General features: G+C 38.8%; 1 protein-coding gene across 1 annotated transcript; it reads right to left on the bottom strand.

The window, feature by feature from the left end:
* Nucleotides 1-10927: 10927 nt before the first annotated feature.
* Nucleotides 10928-12537, bottom strand: LOC135717255 (carboxypeptidase Q-like). Its single transcript, XM_065239247.1, has 3 exons — nucleotides 11337-12537; nucleotides 11156-11281; nucleotides 10928-11100 (listed from the first exon to the last, which is right to left on the bottom strand). The coding sequence occupies exons 1-3, from the start codon at nucleotides 12500-12502 to the stop codon at nucleotides 10962-10964; spliced, it is 1431 nt and encodes a 476-aa protein (XP_065095319.1). The 5' UTR covers nucleotides 12503-12537; the 3' UTR covers nucleotides 10928-10961.
* Between the last annotated feature and the right edge of the window lie 4198 nt (nucleotides 12538-16735).

Genomic DNA, 16735 nt, shown 5'->3' with positions numbered 1-16735 from the left:
ATAATCTTCTTCCTTCTTTTTCGTGACAAGCAGCCCGTGCGACACATGTGCCTCATGTCGGTTTCAGTTTGACTACAAATATGTTTATTACAGGTTACAATATTCAGGAAGAGATACGAAAAACATCGAAAAGTGATAGAGAAAAAGAGAGAGGAGTATTCCACTACAGATGCCGATTATTCAGCAGGACTCAACGAAAGTCCAGATGCCGGGGATTTAGCAGCAAGGACACAATATATAGGTGGTTAGATCTAACTGATTACAACTAGATATAGGAATGTGAAATGCATCCTACTAAATACGTGCCATCTACAAAGCAGGAATTGCTTTGATGATGGAAGTGTACACGCAGTACCAATATACTTTTTATATCGGTACTACGTGTATGCGGGGCTTGTTGTAAGTGAAAGTAATCTCGGAATGGACGTGAATCTCAACAGAGCTATCACCTTTCAACTTCCGGGCTAAAATTGTTTGCAATGGGATCAGTATAAGATAATAATAGATTATATTGCAAACATTTTTCTTCCATAAAAACACTGCCAGACAGTTTAAGTTGGATTGTACATACATATATACATACATACATACATATATACACACATATAACGAACTGTCGAGTCAAGTGATAGCAGACCGAACAATGCATTAGATCTTAAGTAACCTTGACAGATTCTCTTTGTAGATTTTCTCTTGCATCTCTACGACCATGAATAGACACAATTATCTAGCATATAATGCGGCAAACTCATATTTGAATCCCGTAAATTCGCAAAAACGTACTCACAAAACGAGTAAATTATTTTCAAATATTAGGAAATGTCCCTCATATATGTATAAGTAAATTTCAAATATGAGTGACATTTTCTCATATTTAATAATAATTTACTCATTCTACGAGTGACCTACGCTTTTACGAATTTGAGCGAAATTTTTTTTTTTTTTCGGATATGAGGCATTTACATTTGCCGTAAGATTTATGTTGACGGCAGGAATGACTGCACGCTATTTCTAAACAACCCAAATTTGAGTAGCATCTACTCATATCCGTCAAAAGTAGGGCTACCCTATATTGAGCAAACAAAGTTAGACCAAATCAACAACATCGTTCGGATTCAGTTTGATGGTAAAGGAGAAAAATCTATACAACTAGCAAGGCAAATTAAATGGAAGAAAACCTCTTTTGGTGTTTTTTTAATAATAATATTCATTTCATAAAGTGGTAGTTCTACAATGTTCTACAATGTGCGTCGTTCTACAAGCTTACTGGTAAAGTCGAAAGCGTAGATAGTACACGAAATAAAAAAGACAAAAAACCATTACATCGCCTGCATGGTCAATTTCTAACATTCGTTGCGATGTTCATGAACAGAGGATGATAGGAAACGGAACTAACATTCATTGTAATAGATTTTTGGTTTGCGTGTAATAATTCACCCTATTACTCTGCTCTAAAAATTGATAACTCTACTTGTAGTAAATTATTACAGCTACAACTTTGTTGAAAACCATTTTTCGATAAAATGTAAGGATCCAAAGTTATTAATGATTCAAATCACTATTGTCTTATGATTATGCTCAATCAACTGCTCAGCAGACAGGCAACATTGGTGTTTCTGGCGCGTAGAATAGAGCTAAAACATCATGGCTACCATGTCACACTGCAGAATACAGTGTTGCCCACAAAACAGTTGCTTGATCATGCCATAAGATTATCAATCCCTTAAACAATTAATAACTATTTAATTTGACGTTTGACTGAAAAACAATCTGGAGCAAAGTTGTAGCTGAGAAAATTTTCCATAAGAATAAAGCTATAGAAATTTTAAACATGGAAGAAGGATAGAAGGCTACGAAGAAAAAAATTGGTTTCCCCATAGTAATTCCCATATAAACTTCAAATGGTTTGTACCCAGTCAGCATCTTACCAAATCAGTTCAAACCTTGGGAGGCTAATCAAGAGCTGATTTGGATCCACTTGAGCACTGTGGAGCAAAAATGTCAAATTTTGCATCAGTCTAATGACACACACACATTTGGAGCTTTGGAAGATTCGGGGGTTTTTTTTTATTCCTAGAATGACCTTCAACATGGAATTCTGGCAGCGCATTTCCAAAAGCATGAAATTACATGCTGTCGCTTTGATAATGCTTGCAAACTCTAGTTACGCATTGCTTACGATAAAATCGTTCAATCCCTATCACGTTGTTCAGTATTTTACCCAGAACAGTGCAAATTGAACAGAATTCCAATCTGACTGCATATCTTAAAATTCTGATAATCCCTACACCAAATGCTGCTCTATCATGTACATATTTCAACACAATGTAACTCTTTTCGTTAGATGTAAGTCATCTCGGTCCGAAAAGAGTTCTCGTTTCAAGTGTCCTTTAACAAGCAGATAAGAAAAAAAAATCACGGCGCACTAAAAGCCACACTGAAACACACATTGGTCCACTTTTTACCCATATACGTGTACTTTTGCAACTGACTTCGATAGTATGAATCCTACGAACCCTAATGATGTCATCGTAACAGCTCAAGACTTTTAAGAAGACATCAGCCAACAGCGTTATGGCTGTATGTAAGTAGCTAGGTGGGTGGCTTGATGTCTCCTAAACCAAAGAGTAGCTGTAAACAAACAGGGGAGTTAGCAGGCAGCGAAAAGTGTTACCATTCGCCGCCATTCATCATGTGCGAAATGTAAGAGCCAGAGTGAATGTATCCTGTATGTGTTTGGAGAGCATTCCTTTTGGTGTCATAATTTTTATGACTGGATAAATGGATAGCATTCGCCACCATTTGCATCGTCGGTCGGACGAAGAAGATACCTCACGTGGTGGTGATAGAAGATCTGTGCGCTTTTAGAGTAGCTCGCTATACCGCTGGGGAGCGACTCGATTGCTCCTCACCCACTCAGCCAGTCAGTGCAGGCAATAGTTAAGGAGGAATCTCTGTGCGGAAAAGCTTTATGGCTTCCTAGCGTAACCGTCGGTTGACTGAAACCGGATTTGCCATAGGTACGCGGATGGGCGGAACCCTTACCGAACTCGGGAGGGGAAACTGGGAACGACTTCCGGTTGGCTAGGGGCTGCAGGAATCTAACCAAGCCAGCAAACGTTGAATATACAAGACGGATGAGCTATTTATCATGCCGGTTGGTAGAGTGCCGCTGTTGTTGTCATTGTTGTTGGCCCATGTGCAGACTACCATGACACCCGAGTGGGCCGTGAATCACCGGAATGGATGCGCTGAATGTTTACGCTATGTATTATTCGGATTGCTTTGGGGCAAATCTTTATAGAGTCACAGCATCCTCCGAGGGAACGATGATATGATATGTATGGTGCACAACAACAGTTTGGCTTGGCTTATGCCAATTTGAACGACACTTGATTTGACTGTAGTATAATCAGATAACAGAGTATCCTTGATAGGTAATCATCCTCAATTGTAACATTTCCCAAATAGCACAATCATGACAATAACCAAATACTAACGAAGTGTAAATTCAAATAGAAAACAGAACAGACAGAAAATAAAACCATACATTCAACTAGAACGAGGTTGAAAGGATGATAACTGTCTTCGTCTGATGAAGATAAAACTAGCTGACAGACAGAAGAGCTTTCATTTTCCTTATTTCTTCCATCACCTTCAAAGGGACTTCGACCAAGATCCATTTCATCTCATTGCACAGTGGGGATTTAAGGAACAAAACGGATTGAAATTGGCCGCCGCTGAAATCCCAAATATGTTATGCAGTTATGAAAATCTGTTTTCCACGAAGGCCACCTTCTTATACCTTAAACATCCATCTTGAAGATGAATGGGAATGATTTAGAACTACGGTTATGTGAAATTATTGAAAGAAAAAAGTCTGATGCGTGAAGGGGCTGGAAAAATTGGGTCATATTTGTTTACTTAATGGGAAAAGTCCACGAAATCGATTTCATTTTGGCACGCTACGGTATGTATATGTTTTGCTGAATATTTTACCCCCAACTCCCGAACATTAGAGATTTTAACTTAAACGCGTTTAATAATCTGTTTAGTCAGTGAATGTTAGTGGAAGTGAACAATTATGTTTTTATAATCAATGAAGATGTGACCGTTGGGAAACTGTTGGGAAATTTCTATGAGAATATGGGGTTACATAAGCTCCATATGCCTAATATGTTTATGATGTATAACATATTCAGAACGTTGTTTACACTAGTCTTAAGACCGAACATGAAGCAGGCACAAGTTTTGAGCTCATTTTGCACTGGTACCCATGTCTGAAAAAATCGATTGATTCGAGAATTTTCAGATCTTTCATGGAATTTTGGCGTAGTATAGGCTCAAAAGAAGTGCTTAATTTTGCGAAGAAGATTCCGCGTCCCTTTTACCTAAATTAAATATTGAGATTTCCGCAGCAGCCAATTATAATCCATTTTGCTTCCGGAAATCTCCACTGTGCATTGGGTGGCGGGAGGTTTTTTGTTAGAAATCAGTACAGCAAAATATTTCTCCTCACCACATCAAGCATCAGATGAAGGAGACGAACACCACCAGGAGAGGCTATTTATCATTGTCGTTCTGAAGCGGCGTCAAACTCTCTCGACTTTCAAAAGACATAAAACCGTCCGACTTCCGACCGGTGTGGTTTTCATTTCAAACTATTTGCGACCGTCCTCTGTGAATCATCTTCTTCTCTTCACAGATCCGAGGAATGAGACAATCTATAAAAAAAAAGCTTTACTTGCAAGAACGTAAGCTTCGAGATGTTACAATGCGATTAAGTTGGATTAAAATAGTTTCCTTCAACGTTTGTCTCTTGGAATAATGGTCCCCTTTTCATCCTTTTTCTTTTTTCATTGGTTGTGACAGGTTCTGTAAGGCTTAACGATCAGCACATTTTCGGTGAAAAGATAAGTGGGATTTGTAAAATTCATATCATGCTCTCGAATTAATCGAAACCGCCAATAATTATTTTAAAAAATCCATAGGACACTGAAAAGTTGAAATATTTATAAATTGCGATAACTTTTATACTGTTTAAGGGTTATTCCAGAAAATTCATTTTTTTTTTAATTAACCATTTGGTCTAGGCTATTTTTCCGCAGATGGCGCTGTCTCATTGGTAGTAATTAATAAAAATCCCCATATAGAAATTTGTGAAAGTGGAAATAATTCGCTTTTGATGCATATTCAGGTAAACATAAGTTGACGACAAACTGAAGAAATAATTCATAGACTTTGTCGTTCACTTTTTTCTGCGAATTATTGCTAAACAAGGTACAATTAAATAAAAAGGATTTTTCCCTGCTTTACTACCAGTCCCCAGAGAGCCAAAAAAAAATTCAAATTTGAGAGAGAAAATTTGCTCTCACGACCTCAATGCCATGTATTTTGATGACACTCGATTTGTGATTTCCCTTTCACAGATTACAAAGTAGAGTACCTGACACTATAAAATATGTCTGGTACCTCTATATATGCATTTTTATTAACATTCGAAGTTCCTCCTTTTTTCCATATTCTGCACAAAAGATGCATATTCAGGTAAAAAAAAAAGTGAACGGAAAAAGGAATTACTCATGGACTTTGTCGTTCACTTATTCCCCGGAGATTATGGTTAAACAAGCTACAATTAAATAAAAATGACTTTTCCCCATACAGTTTCACCCGATTTACTACCAGTCCCTAGAGAGCAAAAAAAATTGAGAGGGAAAATTCGCTCTCACGAACTCCAACTCTCAAAATGCCACACACTTAGAAATTATTACGGACTTCGGTAATTTTGTACCGAACTTTCAACAGCTGAACGTTCGGTAAAACTTTGACCCTAATTTCAAAAGCTGTTTCACTAACTTTTAATTTCAAAACACTGTCAGCCTTGTTTAACCAATCGAGTCTTGCCGTTGAGGTGAAGTTTTTCTTATTTTGAAGCTTTAAAACTTGATTTTTACCGAACAGTTCAGCTGTTGAAAGTTCGGTAAAAATTACCGAATTCGGTAATCATTTCTAGGTGTGCATGTATTTTAAAGACACTCTATTTGTGATTTATTCTCACAGACTACAAAATAGAGTACCTGACACAACAAAACATGTCTGGTACCTCTATATATGCATGTAGATTAACATCCAAAGTCCCTCCTTTTTACATATTCTGCACAAAACATACTTTCTGCCACACCCCATTCATAAAAATCAGCGGGAAATCCTGTTCGAGGTGGGGCTTAGATAATATTTTGTGTGCAGAATGTGTAAAAAGAAGGGACTTTGGATGTTAATCCAAATGCATATATAAAGGTACTGATTATTATTTGATCGCACTGCCCTCTATTAACAATTAACGGAACTAAGTGTATGTCTGATTTTCGATCGATGTCACCATTAATAACAGCAGTGACATCTGAAGGAAAATTCACGCAGAAGCATGGTAACGTGATTAATATTTGCAGCCTTTAAATTTATTTCTGTTTCTTTTCACTATATATATGATGGCTAGCGATTAACAGTTGAAACTTTCCAATAAACATGGAATCCTTTAATTTGCTTCTCATCATGCTTGTTTATTTGTACGGCACCGGTAGCTGAGTGGTAATCGTGACTGCCTTCTCACCCCAGTGGCAAGGCCGTTTTTACAGTGCATTAAAGGGCCCAGATGTTTTAAATCTAAATATATTTCACGAACCCTCTCTAAATGTATGATGCAATTATATATTTATACGTCTAATTCCATAGACTTATTCCCCGCGACTGTTAAACTACATTTCTTATTTTCAATGTTGTTTGACTTTAGACAATGGTCGTAAACCTCGTTTGAGATATTCTGAGTAATATCAAAACATGATTATTTATCAGTAATGTTTTATGAAAACAGTGTACTATGCAGTGTTTTACTTCTATTAGCATTTATAAGTGACTATGTCCACAACTTTTGAAAAGATAACAAAGAAAACTATTTCTACTATCTACTGGTGCACCAGGGCTGTGGAGTCACATCTAAATCGACCGACTTCGACTCCTTTGATTTCAAAATATCCGACTCTGACTCGAATAAAATAAAACAAAAATGTACTTCATCACATTTCGGTTGATTGAGTATTTAAGAAAAAATGAAAACTTTACGAAAAAATATTCCGTGTGATATGGCTAGGAAATTGATTGATTGCTGTTTTGAAGATAATTTGGATATTTTTCAAAGAGATCCTTGTCCACTGATTCAAATATTAGCTATATGGAAATAAATTTAATAAACAAATTTAATGTCAATACAGTAAATCATGCTACGTTTTTTGGGAATTCATAAGAATACATTGTCTATTTTTTGACGTAGGACTACGTCTGTGATTTCTATATGGGGGTACACTTCGTGAAAACCAAAAATGGAACATGTAAAAAAATTATGAAAGATTTTGAACGTTAATAACTCAGCTTCCCCTAAACCAATTTCAATAATTTTATCACCAATCGATCAGAAATATTCCTACGCATCTGTGTAAATTTAAAACTTTATGATTTTAAAAATGTCACTTTTGAAAAATGCACGAATGTGCAACTGTTGCTATAATCATTAAAATTATCACCGATTGCCTGCAAAAATCGATTTCCCTAACACAGATTTCAATGTTGAATTCCATCCGGTCTCACCAAATAGTGTTTATTCAATCACCACGTGATGAGTGGTGGTGTACACAACGAAAGGCTAGCCATCAAAGCTGCCCTCAACCGCTGATCGGATTCAGTTTAATCACCGTGTGTGGTGGTGGCCAGTCGTCGGCATCAGCAGCAGCAGCAGTGCTTTCGCCATGTAGCGTTGAACATTGTTCTCCAGTACACAACGAAAGGCTGCCTGCAAGCAGCGATCTGCAGCCCACATGAACAGGAAGAAGCCGTACCGCTATTGATCGGAATCTGTAGCTCTTCGTGAGTTTCTGTGGGCCATCTATGTCAAGGGCGTCATACTAGAGAGTATAAACAGAGAGAACCCCGGTCAAATTCCTATTCCTACACAAAACACGAGCTCCTGCTTCAGTTAACAAATAAGATTTATTATATAAGACCACGTAGTCCTACGTTGCCATTGCGTACAACCCCATAGGGCTGTCCCTTGTAGTTTTTAAATGTAAACAAATTCGAAGCAACCCCTGTTTGCTGACCCAAGTAACCAAAAGTTCCGCATTCAACGATTAAAATCACTTCCAAGTTACATAAAGTTCAAATAAAGTTCCAACCGAACTTTCAAGTTCCATCAAGTTCGAATAAAGTCCCAACAGAACTTTCAAGTTCCATAAAGTTCAAACAAAGTTCCGACAGAACTTGTAAGTTCAAAAAAGTTCAAATAAAGTTCCGACAGAACTTTCAAGTTCCATAATGTTCGAATAAAGTTCCGAAAGAACTTTCAAGCCACATGAAGTAATCCGCACAAGTCTTTATTAGTAACAAAATTTAATGTACGTAAATATGAAATGATCAGTGGCCCGAATAAATCATAATTCTTATATTTATGCAGTGCATCAAGATTCTATCCAAAAATAAAAATAATAAATAAAGAGTATTTTCCTGGATTCGAACCCGTGTATTCGGCATGCGATCTACGATTGGTAAGCACTGCGCCACAAGTGTGTTGGAATTTCATGCGGGCAAACGCCAATTTGAAATTCATCAAGGTGTTGTGTTTTGTATTCAAGTCAGTCAGCTGACACTGAAACTCCAACCAGTAAGCAGGACTACAGCTCACTTTAATATATCTCAGATGACTTAGCGGTTCGTGTTGGGGCTCTCACGCAGAAAAACTGGGTTTAATTCTTCATACATTTACATTAATACCTGCCTTTAGAAATTACTTTCACAAAAGCTTCTCGTTAATAAAGAAAACTAAACTAAACTAAATATAGAATTGGTTTGGTGTAGAGAGGACAAAAACCTTTTATAATTTATTTTCTAAAAGTTCCGTTCAAGTTCCGCCAGTGGCTGCTTAGAATGCTCTTCAATTATGGTACCGGAACTTTCAAGTTCTTATAACGACTTAAAAATGATGCTGCTTAGAATTCTATAGACCAACTTCAACCAAGCTACTTAAGCCACAAATAGCCTTTTATTAGAACTTTTGGTTACTTGGGGATCGTACAAATATTTGTCAGGTAAAAATTCCAAGCATAAGCATTCTAATGATTTATTTAGCGTATTCTGGAATGTTATGAAACATACGAATTCTAAAAAAATGCGATTAATGTTGTTTGATTGACTGAAAAAATAAAAATAGCGCCACAAATCTTTAAAAAGTCTTAAAAGCAGGGCTGGTAAGACGCCACTTTATTAGTGGCTAGGTCACTATGATCAAGTCATTAGCGTTAGCGTTGTTATGATATACTTCGTAGATTGGATATTAGTGACACTCACGTCTCTTCTGACATTCTCAGTTAAACTACTTGCAGGAATAATGCTGGGGAGTAAACACGCCCATCTTTACCATAACTAGGGATAGGGAAGGAAATTTTTATGTAGTACTTACTTAACGAGAGGCCACCGACTTAGCGACACCCTCATAAGTGCTACAGAGTTGGAGGGTTGGGTAGGGTATTCGGTTAGGATTCACCTCAAGTTGGCGATGCAACCAAAAGTATGTATTGTTTATTTGTTGTTCATTTAATCTCTCGATAGCCGGCTATCAAAAGAACAAATTCATTTTGTTTAGTGATCATGAATTTTAAGAGTCATGACGGAGAGCTTGGGATTAAACCCATTATTTTCTGCTCAGTAAGCAAAAACGATCCTCCAGGATCATCGAGCATCTCAGAACCATAACGCTTCGCGACAATACAGGACTACGTTTTCGCTTGATATGCAAATCGTTTCCGAGGTTAATGTTGAATATCAAATATACAAATGATGGTGGCAATTTATTGTGCTGTGGAAGAGCTTGGGGTTAAATCCATGATTTTCTGCTTCTGTCTACGATTTCGACTGGTTGACTATATATATATTAGGGTGGGTCACCGTTATTAACGTAAACTTGACCTTATAAAGCGAGAACAACCCTTTTTTGATTCCATTTAAGTCCCAAACATCTGTGCAAAATTTGGGGAAAATTGATTGTAACCTGGCTTTCCACATTGCATCTGAAATTTGTATTAAAATTAGTATGGGAAAACCTACTTTTATGCATGTTCATCCCTAGAGATCATAATTTAGCTTGAAATATGCAAGTCCGGGGAGTGCCCAGCAACTTTCCCCAGGGATATATGGTGCTAGAAAGTCTCTAAAAAAAAGTTATATCTATTTAAAATATGTATGGTAAGAATTAAATATCAAAAATCACATTTTCTGCCAACACTGCCGGTGTACCAATGGAAGTCAGATTTCAAACTGAAATAATTCTGAATTTCTTATCTTATCGATTTGGTATGTTGAGATGAACTATTCAAATACAATTTTTCAAACTCATAAGCGTAGTTAGAGAGAGGGGGGGAGAGTTTTCAATACCTCCGTCCCCTCACTCATATAATTGAAGGAAAGCTTCAAACTGAAATAACTTGGGTGTTTATCATCTTGTCGAGTTGGTATGTGCAGATATGTAATTTAAAAATATTTGCTCAATCCAATCGGCGTAGTTGGATAGGGGAAGGGTAAGCCGCGAATATTCGGCACAATTCCTACTAGACATAAGAATAGGTGAATTTTGTTACAATTGTTGAATTATCGGCTCTGTAAAGCTAACGCAATTGAGGCTTCCAAATAAATGCAATAGATATAAATAAAAAAAAAAACGTAGGGCATATGAAATAAAAATGCTTGGAGTTCACATAATGCTAGGCTCTTTTTTTTTAATTACCTAACTAACAAATTTGTCAAGAAAATTTCAGAATAAAACTTGCACTACCAAATTGAAAAAGCGTTTTACTATGATGAATATCTTTTTCATATCGGCAACCACAATACTGGCACACATTTAACCAGCATTCCAATAATCAATTATGAAGTATCGTCTTCGGCATGGCAATGCTCAAGTCAGCAACAACATACGCAGTAGCCGCCCAGATTGCCGCGCACCTGTCCAGATTTGCTGGATCCTCCACCAACATGCTATCTCCCGCAGTATGATGGAACCTAAAACGAAATTTTCAGCGTATGGAAAATTGGTTACATCGGTATACATCCATACCAGAAATATCTGTCATTTGCATTGAGTAATCCAGCACCGGGATATCCTGCTGCACTCCAATCAGTCACATCAGGCCCGGCACTTGAAGAACTAGACACTTCAGTGGCATTCAGCGGGGCCAACAATCTGAAACATGCCGTCATTAGTGCAGCCCTTTATGATGACCCTGATTTGAACTTACTTAACTATTTCCTGGAAAATACATTTTGCCTCGTCATTTCCTGCAAACCCATATCCAAGGGGATTGAACGTTCCACTATCGGACTCGAAGAAAAAATTGAATTCCTCCTCTCCTTGCGCTTTGTGATTTTCGAAGTACTGGCGGCCACCCCAAACGCCTTGCTCTTCACCGGTAAACAGAACCGCTCTGATCGTCCGCCTTGGTCTCAATCCCAAAGCCTTCAGGTAGGTCAGTGCTTTCCATGAGATCATCACTCCGCCCCCATCATCCATGGCACCGACTCCAACGTCCCAACTGTCCAAGTGACCCGAGACTACCACAACTGAACTGTTTCGATATACCAATCCTTGCAGCTCTGCGATCGTATTCCTTGACATGAACATTCCCAAATTCTCATCATGCATCTCCAAATGGATCTTGAGTTTCTCTCCTCTATGATACTTACGTAACAACATTTCAGCGTGTTCGACTGTGATGCTCGCCGTGGGAATTTTTCGAACTCCTTCCTCATATTCTTGAACTCCAGTGTGTATAGATCCAATAGAGAATTGTGTTACCGATCTAATCAAACTGGCCACTGCTCCTTTCTTAGCTGCAGCAGACGCTCCAAGTCTTCGGTACGTTCCAGTTTCACCGTAGCTTACCCACTGAGGTACAAATACGACAATCTTCCCTTCTATCAATTCATTGGGGAGTTCGTCCAACTCTGCAAACGACTGCACCACAATCACCTCAGCGCTTATTCCACCATATGGAGTTCCAACCGATGTACCCAACCCCAAAATAGGCAACTCCAAATGAATTGGCTCCACCAACTGAGCCCTTTCGTAGCCTCGAACCCAATGTGGAACGGGAACATCCTCGGTGTGGACGTTTTCTAGACCATCCTGGATCATTTCTTTGACTGCATAATCAATGGCATCCTCCAACTGTTGCGATCCAGTCATACGTGGTCCGAAAGTGTCCGTCAACTCAGCCAGACTTTGCCATGTCTGGCCAGCAAAGCGACCATTCACAATCTCGTTCATGATCTTGTGCACAATTGGTTGATAGCTGCGGATTTCGTAGAGTAGGCCTTCGGATATTTGACACGGCTGGGCATCCTTAAGCGGAACGGCAGTGATTCTACCGACCAGGCACAGAGTGAAAATTATTGATTTCAGCATCGCTAGTGAGACGGGACTGAAGGTAATTTGTGCCAGCCGAGACTTATAGTACGTTCAGTTATCGATGAGACAGACGATTTACCCTATCAATCATCTGCTTTGTTGAGAATAAGTTATCTTCGGCTATTCGGTTGTATGTCCCAGGTTATCAGTAAAACAAAATTTAATACAGTTTATCTGGGATGCAAAGTACCTGACGAGATAATTTACCTAAGATTCAATGCTAAGGGGCCTCCCGATAGTCTAGTCAGTAAATACCAAACGGAGGTTGTCACACAATATATGAATGTAAAAATGGTAAAGAAATGCTTTGAACAGATAAGAAATATTTCTATCATAGCATGACGGATGGTGACGTTCCAAACATGCACACCTGAGTAATATTTCGCTAGTCGATCGAAGAAACAATTAATGTTTTCATAATTCACTCTTATTGCTGAATACCCCTGCAAACAACTCAACAATCGAATGCACTTATTCTAGCTGTAGCTCATATATGCCACATGTGTGCTCCTCACAGTGAAAGCGCCGACTGACCGCAATAATAACCGTACACTCGTATATTGAAATGTAGATACTTGCGATGATTGCTTTTACTGTTGTACAGTCATTACAGTAAACGGTTGCGTGATTTAGTTCAGGCGGTAAAGACGCAGCTACAAAGCAAGACCATGCTGGAGGTGGCTGGGTTCGATTCCCGGTCCGGTCTAGGCATTTTTCGGGTTGGAAAATTTGGATGGGAGCGGCGCCGGTGGTGTAGTGGTAAGCGTGATTACTTCTCACCCCAGCAGGCTTGGGTTCAATCCCAGCGGCGCTGCCGGGATGTTCTGAGGCATAACATCTCTGATCACGCCTTCCTTCGGGAAGTAAAGCCGTTGGTCCCCGGTTCATGAGTTGATGGGTCGATAGGTAGGGCCAGGTGTGGGAGCTGCCTTCCTGGCGTCAGTAGCATTGGTGCTCAGCACGGAAAACAAGATCGACGGAAAACAAATCAAAGGAAAAAAAAATTTGACTGGAAGGTGTCCGACCCTTTGACTGGATGTCGTCTGGACGAATGCCGCTTGGTCGAATGCATCGTTTGGCCGAATACCGTTGTCCGAATACTTGAAAAGAAATTTCCAATTTTTCAACACTACTAGATTCCTAAATGGCAGCACTGTGGATTTTTTTTACTGTCCACAATTCTGGATTTTGACACAATAAATATAAGATTTTTTGTTAAATTGTATATTGTATAAAATTGAAGTTTTATTTTGTCGATGGATTCACTATTCATTAAAAGATAAGGTTTTAGATAAGTAATTGGTATTTTTAGCCACCCTTTGGAGTTTTGATGATCTTATTAGGTGCTGTTCATTAGCTATGTAGACAGATTTAAGGGATTCTTCCCCTCCCCCCTGCGTAGACAATTGTCCATACGTTTTTTTTTATTTGTATGGGCCATGGATAATTGCCAAACCCCGCCCCCCCCCTAAACTGTCTACGTAGTTTATGAACAGCCCATTATTACACAGTAAACGCTGCTTGTCATAACATATACTCGAAAAAAGTGAAACACACAGAAATGGTCGCCAAAAATTCATTTTAAGTCGGATGTCCTTCAAACATTCAGGGAGTAAACTACAACATGATGATTAGGTTTCTACTTCATTGCTTTATTGGGTCTCAGCTCCATAACCGAATGCCCGCACCTTGCTCTTGACACCACTCATAAGGTTTTGGGCAATGGTGGGGCCGACTTTTTTTGTTACTTTTACCAACTGTTTCTTTAAATACAGCTCTTTCTCCAACACCTTAGGTGTTTTACGAATTACTGGCCATCATGATGGCCCAATACTTCTCAATTGGGTGAAGTTCCGGTGAGTTCCGTGGGTTGACGTCTTTTGGTAGAAAAACAACATTGTAAAATCCTGCCAAAACAGCGTCTCGCTTCCGTGAGACCGCAGGAAGGGTAGGAGGCTCTTCTGGAGACACTCGTCCTGGTAGATTTGCCCGTTGATGGTACCCGTCGTGATGTACGGCTGGCTCATCTTGCTGCACCCACAGATGGCTTGCCAAACCAAGAAATTTTTGGTGAATTTGTCCACCTTCTTCTTCCTTACCTCCTCAGGAACGGCCAAACGTGATGTGGCATCGTAAAACTCAGCTTCCTGGTGCGGGTTTTGGCCACCGTTTTTTGTTTGTCGTTCCAGTTCGGTGCCTTCCGGACCATGTTGACGTGGATGCCGGCACTATCGATTGTTTTTTTTTTTTTTTTTTGGACAAACCAGATGGAAACATCCACCTTCTTCGCAGCATCGCGGATCGATAGATTCGACCGACGCTTGAACATACTCAACGGGGTCAGCTGTCTTCGGTCTGCCGCAGCCTGCCCACCACCGGGTTCGCCTGGGTCTCCTCACAGCAAAAAAATAATTTTGATATCACATCAAAGTGGATGCAGTACAATCATAGAGCTAATTGATGAATCTACGTTACGGTCGGCCAGCAGCTGGAAATGATGTGAAAATGATAATGACGTTTTGCTAGCTGTCAAATCGTATGGAATATTTTTTAGTACATCATCACTTTTGTGGTTTTGGATTTCAAACCTAGGTGTCGCATGCACTGGTGCAGTTTCGCGTAGATTCATCAATCGATGCACCTCGAAACATAGGAAAATTCACGAACCCCTCATTTTATCTGTCAAACTTTCTTACACGCTATTTTGAGTATAGAGATCTCCAAGCGCAATCTCACGAACACTAAAATCCAACATCCATATATAATAATCAAAAAGAAGAAGAACCAAACAGGTATCGCGATATAACAAATACTTAAAAAGGTAGCGCACGGTCTCACACACACTTTTGTGCATCTGGAGAACTCTATACCCAGTGACTGAGTAGATCCAACTCATTCTTGCGTTAAATTTGAGGTTGTCAAAATCTGACTAGATATGTTTTGTTTTGGTGAGAACCAGACCAATGGACCATTTACCAAATAAAAATTTCCAGAAATTCAAAATGGTGCATCAAGAAAGGTTCTTGAAAACAGCATTTACGAATTGTAACACAAGTTGGTCGGTAGCGAAGTTGGTAAGTAGACATAAAGTATTATCAGTTTTGATATCTGATATCTGAATTTTTTCAGGCTAGCGTTTTCCAAGTCAGCCAAACGAACTTTGAACTTGCATTTTGCATTTTGCATTTGCGATTGCATTTTCTTGTTGGATGACGTTGCTGCATAGACTCCCTCATTGACTGGAGAAAGCAGTTTTCTGAGGTGCGGTCTTACTTGATGGACTTAAGAATAGCCACTTACTACTACTTGTTCCAATAGCCGTACTTCAGGATGATCTATATGTAGATTATGTACAGAAGGTGATATTTTTCAGTGTACTTCCAACGGTTCCAGTGAACCTTTTATCTATTTAATTTACACAATTTTACTTTGTAAGTGATGTACTGCATAATTTTAATAAATAAATTTTGTTAACTTGTTTCAATCATAAACTTTATTCATCATACCCAGCTATAAAATGCCAATATCTGAGTCAACTTTACTCAGTTTTCGCCGCAGGCACGTTTACCCAGATTTGAGTAAATGTAGGTTTACTTATTTTTGAGTAACTTCCCTTTTGACTGAGCTGAGTGATTTTCAACTCAAAAATGAATAGCGTGTAGCGAATCAAAACAAACATAGTGTAGTACTAGAATTTCGACTAGAATGGGGTACGTTAATCGATTTGCTTGGGACCAATTGGCTAGTCAAGTAGTGAGCCAATTTAAAATCGTTAGTTTCCATCGGATGGTACAATCGTGTCAAAAATATGGTGTAGTATTTCTTGCCAAAAAGGACAAAATTATCATTAATACAGTGCATGAACTGACATTACACTGCTTTTACTGCATTTGTTTATTGTTGTGGTCATAAAAAAACATGAGATTTTCGACATTATTGAAGTGCATCCACTTGGATGTAATAATAAAAAAAATGTTTGCTGTGCTTGAATGACTTCACCACGCGAGAAATCATCAAATGATGGATTCCCAGGTGTTTCCCGATCCATCTGTGGGACGCAGTCGGATTATCCACGACGACACGATTTTTTAGCGGATCTGCTCTTGCTCCGATGCAATCTCAATAACCACTTGACAGATTACGATGAAATTCTGCCAGCGTAAATATTACACTCTTAGCTAGTTTCAGACAAAATTTAATAAATTTTTGCCCACATGCTAAAAAGTTACA

Source organism: Ochlerotatus camptorhynchus, unplaced genomic scaffold (genome assembly GCF_037179485.1).
Source record: "Ochlerotatus camptorhynchus isolate MF236.1 unplaced genomic scaffold, CSIRO-AGI_Acam_v1.1 ptg000054l, whole genome shotgun sequence".
NCBI classification, from domain to species: Eukaryota; Metazoa; Arthropoda; class Insecta; order Diptera; family Culicidae; genus Ochlerotatus; species Ochlerotatus camptorhynchus.
This window is presented reverse-complemented; position numbering and strand designations above follow the sequence as displayed.

Excerpts from the sequence above, each read along its gene's own strand:
- LOC135717255 (XM_065239247.1), bottom strand. The coding sequence starts at position 12,502 with ATGCTGAAATCAATAATTTTCACTCTGTGCCTGGTCGGTAGAATCACT. Across the intron at positions 11,282-11,336 it reads ATTTTCCAGGAAATAGTTAA|ATTGTTGGCCCCGCTGAATG; the intron begins GTAAGTTCAAAT and ends GGCATGTTTCAG. Across the intron at positions 11,101-11,155 it reads GCAAATGACAGATATTTCTG|GTTCCATCATACTGCGGGAG; the intron begins GTATGGATGTAT and ends ATTTCGTTTTAG.